Here is a 22,450-nt window from a genome sequence, read left to right as displayed (position 1 = left end):
TGATTAGTGTCTTTATTTGCATCTTTATAAAACAGAAATCTGTCTAAAATGGAATATTATTTCAGTCTATTGATGTTCCGTTTTGTACAAGTTTTTGCTGTATTTTTATTTTTTTTGTTATATGTTTGTATTGTATTTTTTTTCCTGTCCATTCTATTTTGTTCTTTAGGCTAAAACTAAGATTGTATGTTTTCTACGTGATTTGTAATCTTCATATGTAATCGGTTTTTTCTTATAGCGTCTGTATATAACTTTCCTGAAATATATAAATTAAATTTAAGTTTTTAATCAATTTTAAAATATATTTATTCATGTATTTCACAGGCCTTACAGAGGGAAGCTAAAAACAAAGAAATCGTCATTTCTTCCACTGAGAAAAAAATACAAAGCTCAACTAGTAACATAGACATAAAGGATATGGAAGCTCTTCATAATCTACTGCGAGAAGTACAAGAACGCTTCAAAGAACTTGGTGGAGCTCTCGAAAATGCTTTGCTAAAATTGAAATCATATTTGGTCAAGAGTGACAAGTTAGAGAAAGATAAAGAAGACATCAAAAGATGGCTATCCGAAAAAAATCAACAACTTCGACAAACTGATCATGTTACTGGAAAAATGGAAGATCTTGAGAAGCTAAAATCTCTGTATAATGTAAGTAATGGAAAAAAATGTTTTTTTGACTTCTCATTAATGGGGTCTTCTGTGCTCTCTATTTTCCAAAGAATATGTACTTTGTAAGAAAAATAAAATAACATTGTGTATGTACATTACTCTAAAAAAAAAAATTTTTTTATTTCGACAGATTGAGGAAACCATTATCAAAAGCTTTGAAGATAATCAAATGAATGAGTTTTATAGATGCGGCAAAGAATTAGAGGAAGCATGTAATAGTGAAGACCAGAGACATCTTCATGCTGTGATAGATGGTTTGTGTCATAAATATTATAATTTATAGGATATCTATTTTAAATGAAAGAAACCTTCCACAAGCCAATGAATAAACCCTACTTGAAACTTTTCAGTTTTTTAATTCCAAAAGTCTCTTCACAGAGAGCAGGCAGACCTTTAACACAACACTTACATAATATGAAAGTTCAAGCATTTTTCACTTCAAAATATAGAAAATAGATGGCACCATTATAACACAAACAAGCGTGGCTGACAACATAAAGACAATAAAGCCATATATATATAACACACAAACAACAAGCTCCTGTAATTCGTTAGGAATTTTTCCAGAGGAATTTGTACAAGATGCATGTACTGTTAAATAATAGTATTTTAATTATGCCACTATAAAGTCATGTGAATAACATGATGGGCTTGCATCGTAAGAGCCCAATTCCGTTCATTTTGAAATGAGACGGTGGTGGTTTTTCTGTGTTTTTTCTACTTCTGGGCATTAATGTGAGTGGTTTTTCTACTTGAAAAAGCACACAGAGAGCAGGCAGATCTTCCAGTGTGGTGCTAAAAAATTCTGGCATGTGTTTTCGGGTATGGAAGACAATGCTTCTTGAACAAGAAACATGGGTAACTCTGACATCATTGGCACATCAGTCTCACATATATACACATAACACTTTCTGACATGCACCAGTTCATCAGAAGTTCCCTAGAATGTTTCCCAGATGAAATTTAAAATCCTATACAATGATACTCAAGGAACTGGCGAAATGTTTGTTATAAAAGATTTATCATTATGGATTGGATATAGTAATATTATAAAAGTGTTAACTGGACCAGAGGAGTAAAATTGTTATATAGGCAATTATCGTTATTTAGGATTTTCCCTCTGTAAACATAATAAAATAACATATTTGTATCTGTTATGACTTTTTTTTAAATGTCTGTATAAATATCTACCATCAAGGATTTGTGTTCATTCTTTACAGAGATCAAGGGAAAACTGAGAGAAGTTGAGAAGCTTCTTGAGAAAAAATTGTCTCAGCTAGATTATCATATGAAACAACAAAGTGAGCTTGACAGATTGATTCAAAGTATTCGCTCCTGGTTAAGTAAAGCAGAGGTGACACTGTCTGCTGATCTGAGGACTGATGCAATGATAGAGATAGTTGAGGAACAGTTGAAAGAGTATTCTACTTTGTTGGAAGAATCAGAGAAATTGATGGAAGATATGAGAAAAATGAAGGAAATCTCAGAAACCATAATTAAACATATGAAAGATGCAGATACAATGATCCTTCAGAATGAATTGAAGCAACTGAAAGAACAGCATAGGAGGTAAATACTTTGCTCATATCAAAAAAGTGACAAAAACAGTAATTTCTCATTTTACCTATCATATCTGAAGAATATCTGTAGAAAAGAAAACGAATATTGATGAGCGTACTTTAACATTTCAGGAGTAGAAAAGCATTGATTTAAGCCAAACAGCTAGAGGATTTTTGTAAACTGATTTTTTTTGGTGAAGTTTCTGATATATATATACACTCAGTGCCGTCTTAACGCATGGGCCCATGAGAAGAGGGGCCTCACAAAAATGAGATTTGGTTGAAATTTCCTAGAATTTACCTGTTAGGGCCTCAGAAAAACCACTTGGCCCGGGGGCCCATGATGCTCTTAAGACGGCCCTGTATACATTTTATATATATATATATATATATATATATATATATTTTTTTTTTTTTTGTATTTTCAATTTTTTCCCATAGATTAGAAGAATGTCTAAGGGATCGTTTGAAAATATTAGAAGAAAGTATTCAGAAACAAAAAGATCTTATATCAGCTATCGAAGCAAATAAAAACAGGTTGGAAAAAATGCAAGCTGATATCAGACTTTTGAACCAGCCTCTTGGAATGTCACCTGATGACGCTAGAAAATTGGTCAGGGAATATGAGGTTTGTAATTATTCTCATTCATTTCGATTTAGAACTTTATAACAGAGTCTTGTTCAGGTGCTTCTGCATTTCAAAGGGGAAAAATCAATTTTTACCAAAATTTGACAAAGAGGAAAACATTTAAGCACCAAACTAATTTCCCAGGAGCCAAGAATGGTTTCTTTCCTGAGAAAAACAGTCATAATGTTTTGTTTTTTTTTTACTTTTCTGAGACTTGATTACCCATTTTCATGTTAGAAGACACATCACTATGAAATTAGAAAATTTATGTCATTCCTAGACTCTGATTTAGCAATCAAATATATAAAATTTTAGGTGCCAATACAGATTTTGTAATCGCCATGGCGACCTGATACAACCAATTTGTCAAGCCCTGGATTTTACCATGCTTAAGCTAACATATGTTCGGATATCCTATGAATTTTTTGTTTCATATCACTTTATTCATTAACTTGTTACTTCATTGACTTTTTTTAAGAAAAAGAAGGTAAGAAGTGTCAAAATGTAAGTTATGAGGAATATTCAAACTTTTTTGGGTTGTTATGCTGTGATAAAGACTTTTCATCAGTAGACGTTTGTGGGTAAATACAGTGAAGGAGGCAATTGTCCTCCTCCTCCGTTCAGTAAAAAATTTTACTATTGACATAAGTAGGAGGGTGGAGGTGGGCATTCGTTCTTCCTGTTCACTATACACATTCTTAGTTATTCACCTTCCCTCTTCAAGGAACCTGTATCTGCTTGTAGAGTGATTGCACCTAAATCTTTTTTCAATCTCTTCTGTGTCAAGAACATTTGTAAAGCTTCAGCAAGAAATTCATGGCTGAAGTAAAACAGCTTTACAAAATAGTGCTTTATTCACCAATGCCAACATCAAAATAAAAACCTCATGTATATATAAGCAACAGTATGCAGTTTGATCAAATAATTAGTCTTTGTGCTAGAACCAATCCAATCCCATGTAAATGCTAACTACAGGAAAACTCAGAAATGAACTATTAATCATACACCTTGCATTTTATAGAACTCTAATTTTTATATGTCTAACGATTTGTTGTCGTCAAGCATCCCTTATTGGCAAAAATGTGAACTAATTTTTTTTCCATATCAAAAGAAATCTCCCTCGTGAGAAAATCTTTCCCACAAACTACATTCAAATATATCAATTTCTTCAATTTTTATGAATTTATGGGTCACCCTGTATATTGCTCCATCACTTTGGTGCACCCTCTCGTTGTCCCCTTCTGAAAAAAATTTCTGGCTACAACCCTGGTTTGCTGTAATTTAAAGATTATGGACTGACTAACTGTGGACGATGTTATGATCACAATTTTTATTCCGGATTCCTTATTGTATATATGCATATATGAAATATGGTTGTTTGTTATTTTCACATAAAGTAATAAATTTCTGGATACACCCATCCCCTGGGAATGCTTCGATATCTCTCTGAGATGGGAAGTGGGGTGTGTGCGGTCCTTCAGTATTCAAAGTAATTTACTGGAACAAAATATTGATAATATATTTGTTTTTCCAGAATGTCATCTGTTCATTATATGATGCGGAACAAAAACTGAAACACCTGAAGCCTTGTGGAAATTTGTCAGAAGTACTTTCCAGTCTTATCCGAGATGTTTCTTCAGAAATTCAACAGACAAAAGATAAAGCATCTAAAGCCAAACAAGCAGTTACATTAAGGGAACAATATCAGTCCATCATACAAGAAATTAAGGAAAACATCTCATCATTCCAGAACACCATTCACCAAATCGATCGGATGGAATCTCCTGGGGACCAGAAACTCAGCAAATATCAGAACTTATCTGAAGACATCATAAAATGTGAAGCTAAATTAACAAAAGCCGAAGACAAAGGTGAGCAGATAGCTAAAGAGGGAACAGCATCTGATCGAAATGCTATCATGGAAGAGCTTCAGAGCCTTCGAAATCAATTGAATGAGCTTAAGAAGATGCTACATGAACTCAAAACTCAACATGAGCACTTGATGGCAGAACAGAAGAAGTTACTCGAAGAATTCAGTGATGTGTTAGAACGACTTCGGCAGTATCAAAACATTATGAATTCTCATCCTTTGCTAACACTGAATCTGAGTGATGTTCAAAACGAAATCACAAAACATAAGGTAAGCGGACATGATTTCCCCCAACCCTAATTTAATCATTCACTTCTATTACATTGTTACAGAATTTTTTAAAGCTTTTTCTCTTCAGTAGTTTATTATTAGGTTATATTTTCAGTTTGGTTGATCGGTTATAATAAAATTATAAATAACACTGAACTGAATTTTGACAATATTTCTGCATCGAAAACAAAAATATTCATTTCTTATGTTATTCAATCCAGCACACTGAATGCATAATGATAAATTTGTTCATAAAGACACCACATGCAGAGCTGCCAATATGAAGAAAACAATGAGGATGCTGGAAGTTTCTGGTTGTCTCATATATACAGGGCTCAGGGCATATACAGGAGAGGGAGGGTGCATTGCATTGTTTGTTCAGAAATTATTGGGGGGCTCAGTCGCTTTACAAAATTTAATGGGGGGAGGGCTTAAATGGCCTAAGCCCCTAGGTTCCTGCACCTATATGGCTGGATGGGTTTTCTCTTAATGCATATTTGATACACATATAATAGCACAATACAACACAACATACAATACAGAAAAAAAAAAAAAAAATATATATATATATATATATATATATACAGGAAAAACAACACAAATGCATAGAAATTCCACCTATATACTACTATGTTCAAAAAGTTCAGAGACTTATTTTATTACAGAAGAATGAATACAGATAGAACCTGTTTATTTGTTATTTTCATCAAAGTAACTACCCTGTGCAATTATTCATTTTTTGTCATTCTTCATACAAAGATGTAAATCAAGATTGCTAGCTTTTTTTTGTCACACCCTCCAGCGCCTTCATTGCTACTCACTGTACCTTAAACGCATTCATCATTCAGTAAGATTCACCAGATCTTTGAAAGGCCAAGTCATGGATGCTCCATCGCAACAATGATGTGGCTCAAAGTTCCCTTCTCGTGTCAGATTACCTGTCAAAAAACAGCATATTTCAATATTTCTACAGCCAACTCATTCCCCTTGTCTTGCCCCATGTGACTTTTTCCTCGGATAAAGAATTTCCTTGAGGGACAATGCTTCTCATATTCCAAAGAAGTGCAATGAGAAGCAATGAAGGCAATCCCATTTACATCTTTGTATGAAGAATGGCAAAAATACATGATTGCACAGGGTAGTTACTTTGAAGAAAACACCAAATGAACAGGTTCTATCTGTATTCATTCTTCCGTAATAAAGTAAGTCTCTGAACTTTTAAATGTATTAACATACAGACACACAACATTATTATACATAAAACCCAATACAAATACATAGAAATATATAAAAAAATATATAGAAACACAAATGTATTACAGCACTATAGTTCATTTATCAGCATTTAACACATACTTGGTTTTGCATTGCACTTTTTCTGGACATAAAAGGAGCAATCTCTTACAATTCCGGCATTGAGGTTGACCATTTTCCCTGAAAACATTTTTATGTAGACCTTACCATTTTTTTACCATACAATGGTGCTCACAAAGCACTTTTCAACTGTTATCAGGGAAATACCTCAAAAACAAGAGCCAATAAAACTTTGTTCATGGATATATTCATGTTCAGCAGGTCAAAACTATTCAAATTGTATATTTTCATGTCAGATGCAATTTCATTGTTGTTCAGTGTAATTTTATTATTATATACTTGTTTCTCTTAGCAAGTATAGGTATCTCTCTCTTACAACATCTAATATGCTTTCTAATTCATTTTCTTTGCTCTTTCATTATTTTTGCCTCATACAGAATTTAGCTAAAGAGATTGAGGATCTTATGACCTGTGCAGATGAGCTGAGAAACCGTGTGAAAAAAGACATGTCTTCACAAAACATTACTTCCACCTATTACGAACAGCTCGATGAAATCAATCTTTTAGAGAGCACATTGCCCTCTGCCATTAGAGAGAGAGAAGAATACCTGGAAAGATCTTGTAAGATGCGAGAAAAGTTCAATTGTGAGAAACAAAATATCACTCAATGGTTTGAAGAGGCTGAGAATGTGTTAGCTGAACCTAAATCGGGACTAGACTTTGAGAACATTTCTTCTAGGTTAAAAGATGTCCAAGTAAGTGATCCTAATGTTAGAATATGTATTACACAATTCTTATAAGGTTGTTTGATTTTTTTTTAATTTGATTTGTCTGAAGTTTATTAAAATCAAGCAAACAAATATCAAATTATGCTGTTATTACAAAATGAATTCAAATACAATATTTGTCTGTGGGCAGGGTGGCCCACAATGATGTGCTCCGCCAGATACAGCAACTATGTAAAGCTAAGTATAGTGACTATGTAAAGCTAAGATTTTTAGTATGTTTCGAAAATTTCAATGGGTTTCTTTCCTATTATTTGGTAAGTTTGGTTAAAATGTGATGGCCTGTCCACCTATATAAATCACCAAATTTAGCTCTCACTTCCATGATTTGTTCTGTCCTAGTCACCACAGAATTTCTAATAAATTTCTGTCGTTAGAAATTCCGCAGAGGAATGTGTACGAGGTGCATATATGGTTAAGTAGTAGTAGCAATCATGCAGTCCATGCGAAATTTCTAATGGATTGGTACATGTAAGAATGTGTGTTCTGAGAGTGGTGTCTAACATATTTATATTGTCAGAATTGGGAGTTCATGCTTGCTGAGTTTAGAATTGCTTTAAAAGTGTGAGATGCAACAACTTCCTCTAGTAACTCCGGTTGGCGTTTGCACACCTATGTTTGTATGTGATTATGGATTGTTATTGTATTCCTGAATTGTCCTTTCAGTTTGGCGATGTTTATTGGAATCACCTTGTTAAAGTAAAATAAACTTGAAGGTGTCATTGCGAGGAGAGTGCAGGAAGCAGATCCGAGAGTGGCGGCCTTGGCTATAGTACTCTGAGCAGAACACTCTCCGGGCCTTTACATCACCTGGCTTGTCCAGCATACTCACACCCCTTGGGGTAACCAGCTTTTATCTCCCATGGAGACAGAGCAGCATAGTGTTTGGTGATGGTGAATCACCTTGTATAGCTGTGAATCAATTAGAATTTTTAACTGGATTATCGATTAAAATTTTTAATAAAAGTTTTTTTATCAATTATTTTATTGATTAATCTAATTTGAATCAAATATTTTCAAATGCCAAAGATTCATAACAAATGTAGTATTATTATTTATATGATGTATATTGACACTATAAAAATATTTTTTGTTCATTTCATGCATCTATCTGATAGATGTATACAAATAAAGGAATTAAGAAATTTTGACTGCTTGCTTGAAGCAATTTTATATGCCGAAAATATTTGTGAAATCATATAATTTTTTCACTTGGATTGTCACACTGTTTGCTTGTTTTCCTCAGAAACCGTATGAAATATCTAATAGTGGGTTTAACTCCTAAATAGTTGGGAAAGGGAAGGGCACTGATGCTTCTCAAATACGAAAACTGCTGTCCACACTGGAGGCAATAAATTTTTGTATTTTTTCCTAATATTATCACCAAATGCAAATTTGAAACTGAAATAATCACATTTCCATTGAATCAATTTGTATTTCTGCAAGTAAAAATAATTTTATCAGCATAATGGTTCAAATATTTTTAAATATAGTCACTTACCTAAAATGTTATGCATAAGAACATAATTTAAAACATCTATTAAGTTTCGTCAAACAAAATTAGTTTACAAATTTTCGAAGAAACTTTAATCAGACTGATCAAGTTAATCAACTCCACCAAAATTTTTGATTGAGACTAACAATGGGTCAGTTAATTTATCTGCCCCAACTACTATATGTGATATTGATACAATCAACTGAATTATTTTATTTATTAGCATCATTCTTTTAGGACTTTTTCTCTAGCATAAGCTTGAAAGAGGAAAGTTTGCTGGAAATGGAGAAACTCTCATCTCAGATACAACCGACACTGGATGAAGACCAGATACCTATACTAAATGCGGAACTTATTTCCATGTCCCAGAAGTTGAAAAGAATCACAAATTTGGTTGATAAGGTTCTGTCCGATATGGAGAGAAACTGTGTTTTATGGGATGAATATATTGAACTGTTAGGTAAAGTCACTTTGTTGATTTCAAACTCTCAGCCCACTTCTGAAAAGCCAGTGACCTTACCTTCACTGAGCAGAGAAGTGAAACGCGTTGCCACGCAACTTTCTGACAGTCAGAGAAATCAGGTTTCAATCGACGAGTTGAATAAAAAAGGAAGAGCCATTGAGCGCCTCGCTAATTCCACATCACGTGAGAAAATTAGTCAGCAAGTGAAAAATATAAACACCCAGTGGCAAGAAATTCTGTTAAAGTTGGAAGACCATTTATCTGTACTGACTGATATCCTGAATCAATGGGAAGTGTATACCGAGATATATACGAGCATCAACAACTCTCTTAAGAGTTATGAGTCACGACTGGAAACGCTTCTTTGTTCTCAAACTCACAGTGAAGAGAGTTTTCAGGTAAGAAATTATTTATTTATCGAAACATTTTGTGATTGATCATTTAAATATTCTTTTTCAGATTTCACAGAGTCAAGGCTGAAGTATAGTGCCGTCAGGACAAGGGCTCACCCGGGCAGGGCATCATGGTTATGACATTTGTTACTATGATTTTGGAGAGTAATTATGCAAATTTTGTAAGCAGATACATATAACTATATAGGTTGGAGCCCCAGAACATCTCTTTGTCTGGGGCTCTCCCATGGCCTTGTCCAAACAAGGTTATAGCCAGCAGGAGAAATCTTAGGGACTTTCTGTTTTAAAATCAAAGTTACAGGAGAAAAATCAATAGTAGTTAATAATGACAGAAATATTATAGAATCAAAGAGGCAGTTTCTAGGGCTGTGAGAACCATGTGTAACGCCAAATCAGGAATAAAGAAAAAATATAGTTTCAGAAAAGTCACAAAAAGTTTTTTATCTGTAAAATGCAAACAATGAATGTATTGGATGCAATAATTCGCAAAGAAAACCGTAATTCTTAAATGCATATGTGTGACGTAGACCTATACCAAGCCTTTAGTGAGAGGGAGAACCGGGTAGGGGGGTCTGATCCTTCTTTCCCCCGGAAATGTTAGAAAAAGGAGTGGGGGAGGGGTCTGATCCTTCTTCTTCCAAGAAAAAAATGTTAGAAAAATTCCTAAGGAATATAACATGCTTAAGTCTATATTGTTCTGTCACTTTGGTCTCCCCAAAATAAACTTGTATCTACAACTCTGGCATATAAAAATCTGCAAGTTTTTCGCATCATTTTACTGGCGTGGCTTGAGCAAGGATTCAAGGGGTACAGTTCAACCGGGCGGCCTAGGCTTTTGTTTGGGAACATAAATATTTGAAATTTTGAATAAGAAAAATTCACAAGACAACAAACAATGCTGTCACTCTTTTTGAGACTTCTTGATAACGAAAATGTTGAGAATACTTGAAGTAACGTGCCTCCTCATGGGAGAGACTGACATGGCTTTGGCCCAGGGACCTGAGACAATATTCTCAATTTTTTTTTTCCACTCTAAATTCACTGCACAGGGGCCCTTCAAAGATCCCAGCTTGGAGCCTTACAGCATGATGTGGGGTCATGAAACAAGGCTAGGGCTGTAATACCGAAAAGAATAATGGACTCTATTACAAGGGGAAGTGTGCATTTTGTTCCTCCTGAAGCACCAGAATTCCTTCTCACCCCTCTAGTTTCTGCCTAGAGAACCTCTTGGAGTAGGTATTTTGGCGTTAACAAAGTTCAACTCTATGTTAGAAATTTGGACTAATTAAAAAATTCAATCAGGAAATGTAAAACCTTATCAACGAGAGCTATAGTGTGGTAAAAATTAATCTGACAATTAAGAGCAGTGAAATAACTCAACCAAAACCGGAAGAGTTGTTTAAAGCGGACGTACGGTCAAGATAATTTCGTGGGGGCAAACAATAGTGTGGTCCCGTTCAAGTATTACGTAAGCAAGCAAATTTTTAGCCATTTTTGACTTACCCCTTTTCAGCAAAACGCTGACCCCCTTTCCCTCCCTCCCCCTGTCAGCAAAATTTCGTCATCAGGTCTGCCCCTCTGAATCCTAATTCATATTTTCATAAAGGGCGGTTGATGACGTAAGCATTATCCAAACCCCCCTCCCCCCCCCCTTGTCATCAAAAGTCAGCAAATCGGAAACCCCATTCCCCCCCCCCCATAGATGATGACGTAATACTTGAACTGCCCGTATGCGGGATTTGATGGATGAAAAATCTGGTATTTTCCTAACAGTTCCTAAGACTCAAACCGTTTCGACATCTCACTAGGGTCGTCTTCAGGGGCGTCACAAGAAGCTTTGCACCCGGGTGGGGGCAGATGAGCTCGAGCAACACCATTTATAGCAGAAGGCCTCCGCACGAAGGTTGTGACGTCACTGAAGAAGGTCATCTCATCTATAGCCATTGGAAACAGCAGACCGACACATGAGCCATCTTTACCCTTTTTTGTAGTGTATCCAACGGCTACAGGTGAGATGACCTTCTTCAGTGACGTCACTAGCTTTGCGCGGAGGCCTTCTGCTGTAGGTCATGATGGTGGCTCGAGCCGCCCCTGCTCCAGAGGGGCACCGAAAGATGACTCGCATGCATAGACAGAATATAATCATGCGTCTATGGAATGGATGGAAATTTCCTCTCGAGTCGCCCTGGGCATTTGCCAGGGACCCAAAATAGGGAGACGCTATAAATTAACTACAGAAGGGGCCCGTGTCTAACCGGGGGGCGCCGCAAAAGATCCCAGCCTAGGGGCCCTGCTCCAGGATGTGGGGGCCATGCCTCTCGGAGCCCCATGGCAGACATTTTCTTGGGGGCCTTAAAAAAGAAAACAAATTCAAAATAAGTATACATTTTTTGTGAGGCCCCCATTCGGCTCGGGGTAAAGGGGTAAAAAAATTTTACCCGTTTGTCCCAGCCTTGTTACGGCCCTGGCAGAAACGATGTTTTCACGGGTGAGAATTTTGTCTCAAGTCACCCTTATGACAGTAACAGAATATTCCGTCGATTTCTTTCCCAACAGATTTTCACATCGCATATTACTACAGTATAACAGTGGTTATGGAGGGTCTGGTCCCCCGCCCCCGAAATGTGAGAAAATGACCGAAAAAAAGGAAAAAGATGGTCAAATCTATTGTTCTATAGCTTTGGTCCCCCCCACCCCGAACGAAATTTCTGGCTACGCCCCTGGTTAGCAAACTTCTGAAAACCTGCGGCACTCTCTGTGACATGAAAATATTATAGCTGTATTTTATACTGTATATAAATCGGACGAACTCAGGTTCCTCCCTACCTACAGGGTGTTCCATAAATTCGTATAAATAGTTTAAAAATTAAAAGAATCGATATATTTGAATTCCGCCGTGTGTGATCATGTAGACATCGTGCTAGACTCTCATCGTGAAGATCCAGGTTCGAACCCCGTTAGCACTTTAGTGGTAGTCAGCTGCAGCAGGTTTTCTGTGGCTTTCGAACTTCGAGATACTGCGAATACGAGCTGGTCTTCCATTTGAAAAAGTCTCTCCGCAGAAAGCAGACACACCGGCAACATGATATTTACGTAACATGGAAATGCTGCTGCGGTGATTTAGTGGTTATAGTGACGGTCTCGCATCGCTAGGATCTGAGTTCGAACCCCACCGGCGCCACAGTGGTTGTCGGCTGAAGTTGGTTTTCTGTGGTTCCTAACTTCGAGGCGCGAATGCTAGGCGATCTCCCCGGTGAAAAAGTCTCGCCACAGAGAGCAACAGGCCTACAACGCTACAAATACCCAATCATTACACTTCACTCGCAAATTTGAAGTATAGATGGCAGCACTAAAAATCAGACACAACAGCTTATACACACTCAGACTGTTAGGTTCGCATACTTTGTTTTCGTGACTCTGCCACGAAGCTGGGCTGGAAGAGATCTCGGCAACGGGATAAGTCCGGTGGCAGAGCTCCTGGCGTTCGTTCGTTCATTCATTTGTGGCATGGAAATTCAAGCATTTACTATTTCACTTCCAAATATGGAAGACAGATGGCAGCATTGCCAAGAATCGACAACATAAATACGTAAGGGCCACACATTCCGTGCCGATTTCTTAGAAGTTCCGAAGAGGAATGTGTACCGTGGTGCATGTACAGTAAGTTAAGCTGTAATGGTATATTTGAGTAAGGTTAGTGAACAAGTTATTCTCACGAAGTGAGATTTTTTAATACTATAAATGAGTTGTGGATAGAGAGCGCTGCACGAAAGAAAATCACAGAACTCTTTCGTGATTTTTTCTTTCACACTTTTCTTCAGTCTATTCTGTGTCCGAAACGTTCGTAAAGCTTCAGCCGTCGATTCGTAACTGAGGAAAAACTTCACCAACATTCACCCATGTCAACATCACAATGAAAACATATAAGCGCCAGTAACAGGAACGTTTGGAAATGATCTGTTAATCCTACACCCTGAATTTTATGGGACTCTGATTTGCATATTTCCAGGGATTTGCTTTCTCGCAGTGCCCCTCTGTCGACAAAAGTTTAAACTTTTTTCTATCCCAAAAAAATCCCCCTTCGTGAGAATAACTTTTTTGAATTCAAATATACAAATTCTTTCAATTTTTTTGAATTTTTAAACTATTTACGAATTTATGGGACACCCTGTATATTAATCGGATAAACTCAGATTCCTCCCTACATAATTCGCTTGCCGTACGTTGCGATTTAAATGTGGATGAAAGAAGAAAACGAGGATATGTAAAAATTTTTGTGGGTTGTGACTCCGTCCAAGCGTGGATCCAGATTTAGAGGGGGGGGGGGGTAAGAATCGACACTCCCAAGAGCAGAATAATATGTAGAAAATTGGTCTGTCCTGTAAAATACGGGACGATCAAACGAACCTACACAACAACACAATAAATCGCCCCTCCCGGCAGCGTTATTCCGGATCTGCACTTGGCTTCATCCGGATGGTTCGCAGGTGTTTGCATGCGATATTAATCAAAAAAATTTATCGGTCTCCATTGCCGATAAAAAGAAAAAGGTTTTTTTCCTTTTCTTTTTTTTTTTTTTTTTTAGGAAGAAAGCTTTTGTTGTGTGGGGTTTATCATTATTATGAATGTTATCTATTTAAAAAAAGGGAGTTTTTGGTTTCATATCTGATATGCCTTTCTTTCCACTTGAGAGAAACTTTGAGAGCTTTATTTTACAGAATATGTTTTCTCACAATTAACATCCTCTGCAGGTTTTGCTTCAAGAGGTCCAGAGACTCATGGAGCAAATGCAGAACGTCGAATCCTTGGCGGGATACGTCCTGTCGTATCTTCTAGCTCTTCCGGAGGATGCAGAATCTTCAGCGTCGGCCTCCAGGATCCACCAAGAGCTGAAGATAATGAAGGAGCATCATCAGAGGTGAGAGACAAGAGTGTTCTATTGCTCGGATTTTACATATTTTAAGACTTTTGTTTTTTCTTCTAGAGTTTTTTTTCTAGCCCAGCAGAGTTTAAACCAAGGGTTCTCGACTTTTCTGGAGAATGCGGGGCCACTCCATTTAGTTTGAGAACGTGTCTCTGGCCACTTGAGTGATATGGAGAACCGCGCCTCAGGTCACGTGAGTTATCCGGCAATGTATCGCGGGCCTCTTGAGTGATCTGGAACTGTGCCGCCAGTCACTTAAGGGATGTGGGAATGTGCTGCAGATCGCTTAAGTTAAGTGGAATTGTGTCGCGGGTTACGTACGTGATCTAAAACTGTTACTCAAGTGACCTGTAAATATGCCGCGGGTCACTCAAGTGATCTGGAAATGTACCGCGGGTCACTTATGACTTAAGTGATGGGAAACTGCACCGTTACTTTAATGATTAGTGAATGTGCTCCAGGTCACTTAAGTGATCTAGAAACGGTACGGCGCGAGCTACTCAGTTATGTGGAACTGCACCACTGGTCACTTAAGTGACCTGTAAATACACCGCTTAGTTCATTGTTATAAAATTCGATTTGAGGTCCCGGGCCTCATCAGATGACTCCGAGGGCTATGGGTCGAGCATGCATAGTTAATTAGACTGAACATGATTCAATTCTTATGTACTCGGCTTGTTTAATTTTCTTCTCTACTGCCTCCAAAAATATCTTTCGCTGAGGCGGGCGCGATTCCGGGGATCGCCCCTCTCAAGAATCGGATAATATGGAAAAAATTAATCTGTACTGTAAAATACGAGATGATCATACGATCCTACACAATTAAATCGTCCTTCCCGACAAACATTGCCCACCGAAAGGGCTCCCAAATCTTACATCAAAGGGCGAAAAAAATGTTGAGGAAAATTGTTTTTGTTCACTCTAGGAGGAGTGCAAAATCCTAGATCCTCGGATACACTCATCCTTGGGGGTGGGGGAGACACTTAAGGCCCAATCCCACGATTACTTGGTACGCGACGCAGGGTAAGATAATTAAAAGATAATAAAAAGTCCTTTTGCGGTTTATGTCCAACAAAGACTTTTTATTATCTTTTACTTTACTTACTTTTTATTATATTTTAATCATCTTACCCTGCGTCGCGTACCAAGTAATCGTGGGATTGGGCTTTTAGATATCCCCTCAAAGTGATTTATATACAGATAGGTGATTTATATACAGGTGCATAGTAAACAGGGGGTATGGCATTTTACTGGGGAACCGTTGATCCTAGAGTTTTTATACTTTCAATTAGAAAACGTTTCTAAATAACGTGTAGTAATCAGATATGTCATTCATGTTGTAACTGGTTGTATAGTTAATAGCATAAAAAACGCAACTTTTTATACCGTTCCCGTGTGCCCAAAACCCAGTTAGAAAGTTGTTGCCCTGTATGTCCTGATGCCAACCAAAAAAATTTTCACGTCACCAAGATATTCGAATTTGAAAAAAAAAAAAGAAAAAAAAAAAGGAGGAAATTTGGGAAAACACAGCGTTAAATAAGGATAAAACCGGTTTTTTTCGCATTTTTTAGCGCTGTTTTTCCCCCACATTTCCTCCGTTTTTCGAATTCGAATATTTCTGTGAATATTGCACTTGGAAACATAGATTTTTTGAAATTTATCAGGAGAAAAAGAATACCATGCATGCAAATGTAACCTGGGGAAGAAGAAGAAACCGTATGCAAATCTGCGTCACAGTAAATGAAAGGCGCGGGTGCCAGCCCTGTGAAGTTATTCGAACGTGCAACCGTTCTACGGGATAATGGCGCACTTTAGTAATACTGAAAAAACAGACAGGCATACGGTTTCTTCTTCCCCAGGTTACATTAGCGTGCATGGTGTTCTTTTTCTCCTGATAAATTGCAACAGGAATGTCGTTTTAACGTTTGCGGAGCGGCCGTTTCGAAACACGCTAGCGCGTTTGCGTTTCATGTTAGACCATGCATTGTCTGATGATAATTGTTTGTATTGGTGTGTATTATCACCTCTTGAAGTTTTTCCCATCTTTTCTGAATCACCCTGTGTAAGTTTTTTTTTTTAAAAACTCAGCTTTTGAATCTCCTTCAGATGTGGAACATGGTGTGTGCGGTCTTTCGATATTCAAATCCAAAATCAATAAGCGAAAAAAAAATTTTGTCGACCAATTTTTATTGACCAAAAAAGGAAGAAAACTAAATAGAGAAATTATTTCTGTCCGCTCTAGGAAGGGTGCCAAATCTGAGATCAGAGAGAAAACAAAAAATTGATTGACCAAAACCTATTTGGAAAAATTGTTTCCGTCCGCTCTAGGAGGATCGCAAAATCTGAAATGTGTGAAACATTAATTATTATTTTTTTTTAGAAATTTTTGGGATGCCCCGTGTGCAAAAGAAAATATTAGGCCCCTTCAAGAAAGTGTGGAAGAAAGTTTTGGGTTTTTAGGGGCCCTTTAGAAGTCGAGGCGCCCGCCGTTAAATCCGCCTCTGTCCTAAAGAGTCATGTTTCTCCACACTTTTTAATTAGGAAACAGATTTTGCCTAGTAAATTCAAAAGTAAAATTTGAAACAAAAGCAGATCTACGGCTCCCCGGTTAGAGCACTGTCAGCTCACCCTATTAGGGAACGTGGCTACTTTGTTTTATCTTTTTTTATCTCATGAATTCTATCTCTCCCCTAACGCACATGCAGTCTTTCATATTTATATCGAATCTTATCATTACAATCATTCTGTTTCTATGATTGTAACTCTCTGGTATTGTTACTTCCTTCTTAAAACTGTTCCAAATTAAACCATTTTAGACGTTGTTCACGAGAACTTTGAAATATATACTGTCTCGATCTCGCATTAGATTCTTTTTGTGAGGGGAAAAAAGAATTTTTTTCACAGAAAATAGAAATTTTGCATGAGATACGTAGAAGTTTTATGTATAAAATGATGAAATTGGAACTAAATGCAATAAGAACGTTATTTCGAAGCGAAAAAGAAACTTTTCTCTTTCTTTCTCTTGATAAAAGTAGCACAGGGTGACCATGCGTACCGTTTGAACGGGACCGTGCCCCCCCCCCCTCCTTTCCAAGTCTATGGGGTCATTCAAGTATTACGTCAACATCAGAGGGGGGGGGTCATATTTGCTGAGTTTTGATGACGGGGGGTGGGGTTAGAAGATTGCTTACGTCATCAGCCACCCTTTTTGAAGATATGAAATATTCTAAGCTGTGCTAACAAGGGGGGAGGGGTTAAAAATGGCTAAAAATCTGCTTACGTAATACCTGAATGGCCCCTATCTCCGCCTATGGCTAATCTGGTAATCTTGTTCTAACCGCACGTTAGAAAAAAAAGGGGGAAAGGAAAATATATATATATATATAATAGGAAACAGTTTAATGTATAGATGAAGTAGATATGAGAGCTTTTTTTGGAGTCACCCTTACCCCTAGGAGCCGTTCAAGTATTACGTCATCATCGATGGGGGAGGAGGGGGTTTCCGATTTGGTGACTTTTGATGGGGAGGGGGGTTTTGGATTTTGCTTACGTCATCAACCACCCTTTTTGAAAATATGAAATATTTTTAATAGCATCTTACTCGGTGCGGGGAAAACAAGAAAACCCTTTCGATAGTTTGTGGGCACTTGAAGTGACATCCCCCCTATTGATAAGTGCCCTACAGAGCCAGTTTAGTGATCTCTAAAATTTTCGCGAATCTAAGTGATCTGGAAATGTGTCCAGGCCGCTTAAGTGATTTGGAACTGTGCCGCGCATCATTCAAGTGATCCGTAATTATATGCCACGGATCACTTAAATAATCTGAGAATGTGCCGCAGTTAACTTCAGTAATGTAGAACCGCACTGGGGGCCACTTAAGTGCTCTAAAACTACGTCACATATCACTCAAGGGATCTCTAAATGTGTCACAGATGTCTTAAGTGTTCTGGAACAGTGTCCCGGGTCATTCAAGTGTTGATGTGATCATTGTTCACATCTGAAAATGTGCCACGGCCCGCTTAAATGTTCTGGAATTGTAACACGGGACACACAGTAGATGTGCCGCTTAGTTCTTTTTTTTTTTTACAAAATTAGGTTTGAGGAGGGCAGCCCGCATCAGATAACCCCCCCCCCCGGGGCCATATTTGGTCGAGGCGCGAATGCGAGCCGATCTCCCCGTTAAAAAGTCTCGCCACAGAGAGCAACAGACCTACAAACAGCCCAAATTCAATCATAACATATCACTCACTTCACTTCTGAAATATAGATGGCAGCACTGAAAAATCACACACAACACTACATGTGCACTCAGACTGTTAGGTACACACACAGTTACACCTCCGGCACAACTCACTAGGTAGTAAATCACTGTGATAGTAAAACAGTGGTGATAGAGCTGTGCCACGACCTCCTATATAACCTTATATCTATCTAGGTGGTCGTGGCTGTGCTCGGTTTAAAAAAAAAAAAAAAAAAAAAAAGCCTTCAAATAACATTGAAATTAACAGGAATTGATTATAATAACATATAAAGGTATTTTCTTTCGAAATTTCAATTCAAAAAAAGTATGCATAGTAGAAAGGTGGGGGGAAAAATCACATAAAAAAACTCCAAGTTATAAAAACTCTTTATATGGACATCCTATGCCCAAAAACCCAATTAGAAATAAGTTGTTTGCCCTGTCTCTCCTGATGCTAACAAAAAATTTCCCCGTTTCTAAGTGCAATATTCGCTGAGATATTTTTCTGAATTCAAAAATCAGAGGAAAGTTAGGAAAGAACAACGAAAAATAACGAAAAACTTCTTTCCCAACTTTTCTCCAGTTCTTAAATTAAGATACCTCTGCAAATATTGCACTTGGAAACGTGAAAATTTTTTTGTTGGCATCAGGAGAGACAAGGCAGCAGCTTTCTAATTTGATGTTTGAGCACAGGGTGTCCTAATAAAAAGTTTTTTTAATATATTTTTTTTATACTATTATTAATAACAACTATACAATCTCCTTGCAACATAAATGGCGTATCTGAAAGTCGTCGCACATTTATATTCCGCAAGAATGGCTTTAGTATCTGTTATTATTTCCTTGCTATCCCATTCTGAAAACTGTCAGTCGATTGTGGGACACTCTGTACCTATGCGTAAATAATAACAGGGCATCTGTTACCCAAAATACCTGAAATGATTCCCAAAATACCTGAGCCGAGCCCTACATATATAGGGGCTGCTCTAGAAAAAAAATCTCTGCCCGTGCTGGACCTAATTTTATCCCCTCGACCACGTTTTTTTGGTTAACAAACCAATTTTTGCCCTTCCTACTCGGACGTCGCGTCCCTCCTAGAGCAGTGCCCAATGCGACCACATGGATTTCCCACCACTGAGAATTATGGGGGGGGGGGGTAAAAAACTAGTTCTTGATGCATTTCAATGGCTTGGAATACAGCTGCAAGTTTTCTTAGTCGTTTTACTGATGGCGCGACTTTTATGCCAGAGAAGCGTCAAAGCTATGCCTCGGGAGGATGAAAATTTCAGGCCGGATGAGTATCCAGAGCGGGACGATCGCCCCTCCCAAGAGCCGAATAATATGGAGAAAAATTCGACTGTCCCTTTAAAATACGGGACGATGCAGTGAACGTACCCGATAAATCGCCCTGGATCTGCGCCCCAGCCACCCCCGGGTGCGAGAATTCAAATTGAAGTTCGTGAGGAGTGCAAACCAGTACAAATCACTGAAGTTGATTTTCTGATTCCCAACTTCAAGGCACGAATGCGAACCGATCTCCCAACCTACATTGGTACAAATACAGGGTGAGCAAAAAGTCAATAGAAAATTTAAAAATTCATAAAAACCGGAAAAATAACAGAAATAGAAAACGGTTTGCAGGGTTAGCATCGCTAGGTCACGGGAATTTTTTTGACAGGAAAAAATAACTAAAAAAACAGCTGATAGGTGGCTCTGATTTACACAAATCAAAGAAAATATACGCAAATAACGAACAGAATGCCTCCAAATCGTTTATTACAACAGTATGTGTTCCACATAACCACCATCACCACAGGGAATGACACATTGCAGGCGAGTCACAAATCCAGCAATGGCAGAGTGCAGCATGTACGGATGTATACATGACACGTCTCTGTGGATCGCATCTTTCAGTTACGACAGATTCAAAGCTGCATTTAGAACAAAGCAACTTTCAGGCGGCTTTGGACAGATTGGATGGGCCGGATCGATACACTTTTCTTTGACTTGTGTACGTCAGCGCCACCTATCAGCTTTTTTTTGAGTAATTTTTTTTCCTGTCTTAAAAAATTTCCCATGACCTAGCGATGCTAATCCTGCGAACCGTTTTTTATTTTGGTGTCACCCTCTATTTGATCACCACACTCCGCTCACAAATTGAAATACAGATGACAGCACTAAAAATTTGTGAGCCAATCTCCCCATTAAAAAGTTTCACCACAGATAGGGTTACCAACCGTCCTCCTTTTTGATATAATTTCAAGCGTCCTCCTACGGTTCGGAAAATTCACCCTTTTGTTCTCCTTTTCAGGTTTCTGAAATTATTTTCCTTCTTTTCTTGGAAAAAAAAATTTCTCCACTTTGAAACATTTGTTTTTTTGCCCCACACGCATTCACCAATAGCTTTCGAAATTCCCAGAATTTTTTGTTTCTGCTTGTTTTAGCAATTCCTGTTTTAGAGTCAGGAAAAATTATTGTTGTCACCAGTTTCATTGGTATTCATGGCCCCATCCATCGCGGAAATTGGTATAAGTGGCTTCGCTAAGGGTGCGTGTGCAGGTATCCTCCTTTCTCAGTTTTCGAATCTTGTAACTCTAGCCACAGAGAGCAAAGGCCTGTATATATAATGATTCAATTATTAAATCATCACATCTATTGGTAACATAATTTTACCTCAGCCACAAATCCTCAGCTGAAGCTTGATGGACGTTTCAGACACAAAAGAGATTGAAGAAAGGTTCATGTCCAATCACTCCTGCCGGTTTGTTGTATAGTGCCCTCTTTTGACAAAAACTTTAAATCGCCAAAAAAAGAATTCTCCCTCCTTTGAGAAAAACTTTTCACAAACCACATTCTCAAATGTACCATTTCCTTCAATTTTTATGAATTTTTAAATAATTTGCACGTTTATGGGACACCCTGTGTATTATATCATTACAATCATTATATCATGTGTATTTATCATTTTATCTATAATTTGATTTATATTTTGAAAGAGATATTTCTGATTTTATAATTTTAATTGCATGCTCTAATTATAATAATCTCATCTATCCTTTGAGCATGCTAATTGTTCTGAGAAAAAATCATCTGTGCCTCCTCTAATTATTTGGAAATTTTACAAAATAAGTGATAAATTTTTTTTAAGAAATTCGAAATTGTTCATGTCTAGGCTTATGGAGAAACTTCAAAAAGAAATGAATGACATCCAAGAAGAAGTGAAAGCTATTAAAGAATTAGAATCTGAAATCGCAGCAATCAAGAAAGCTCTAAAAGAATTGGAAGATAAGTCTCAAGCACTCGACTGCTACGATAACGACCTAGAACTTGTGGAAAGAAACATGTCTGTAAGTTTAACAATTTGGTACAATCATGGATTATTATGATCATCAGCTGAGATGAACTTGAAAGAGTCTGGGGATAAGGGGGGGGGGGTTCTATCATCATAGGCATATATACAGTAGAGCCAGGGCCGTCTTAAGAGCATCATAGGCCCCCGGGCCAAGCGATTTCTCTGATGCTTTACCAAGAAAATTCCCGAAAAATTCAACTACTTCTAATTTTTCTGAGGCCCCTATTCTCTTGAGGCCCCTGGGCCGCGCTCGGGTGGGCCCATGCGTTAAGACAGCACTAAGTAGAGCCTGTATATAACAGAGTCCCGCAGGCAGAGTTGAACTTAGTCATGTAGTGGCCTAGCGCCCAAACTGTTTTGTGGCCCTCTTTAATATTTATAGTAAATCACTTTAAAGCATCCCACTTTCTTCCATCCACGTGAGATATGATAGGAATTAGGCTTAGGGATCAACCCATTTTCGCT

General features: G+C 37.7%; 1 protein-coding gene across 3 annotated transcripts in view; it reads left to right on the top strand.

Moving 5' to 3' along the window:
* The window catches only part of Msp300 (Muscle-specific protein 300 kDa), a 326,596-nt gene that overhangs the window by 197,622 nt on the left and 106,524 nt on the right, over positions 1 to 22,450 (top strand). For all 3 annotated transcript variants that reach the window (XM_089245642.1, XM_089245623.1, XM_089245633.1), the window contains 9 exons: positions 325 to 651; positions 803 to 926; positions 1,893 to 2,241; positions 2,673 to 2,859; positions 4,394 to 4,999; positions 6,751 to 7,068; positions 8,831 to 9,454; positions 14,221 to 14,387; positions 21,806 to 21,980. In XM_089245642.1, the coding sequence (XP_089101768.1) occupies positions 325 to 651; positions 803 to 926; positions 1,893 to 2,241; positions 2,673 to 2,859; positions 4,394 to 4,999; positions 6,751 to 7,068; positions 8,831 to 9,454; positions 14,221 to 14,387; positions 21,806 to 21,980 (2,877 nt within the window). The remainder of the gene's footprint in view (positions 1 to 324; positions 652 to 802; positions 927 to 1,892; positions 2,242 to 2,672; positions 2,860 to 4,393; positions 5,000 to 6,750; positions 7,069 to 8,830; positions 9,455 to 14,220; positions 14,388 to 21,805; positions 21,981 to 22,450) is intronic.

Source organism: Pholcus phalangioides, unplaced genomic scaffold (genome assembly GCF_987345545.1).
Source record: "Pholcus phalangioides strain wild (caught in Gottingen) unplaced genomic scaffold, Ppha-v1.0 ptg000003l_1, whole genome shotgun sequence".
NCBI classification, from domain to species: domain Eukaryota; kingdom Metazoa; phylum Arthropoda; class Arachnida; order Araneae; family Pholcidae; genus Pholcus; species Pholcus phalangioides.
This window is presented reverse-complemented; position numbering and strand designations above follow the sequence as displayed.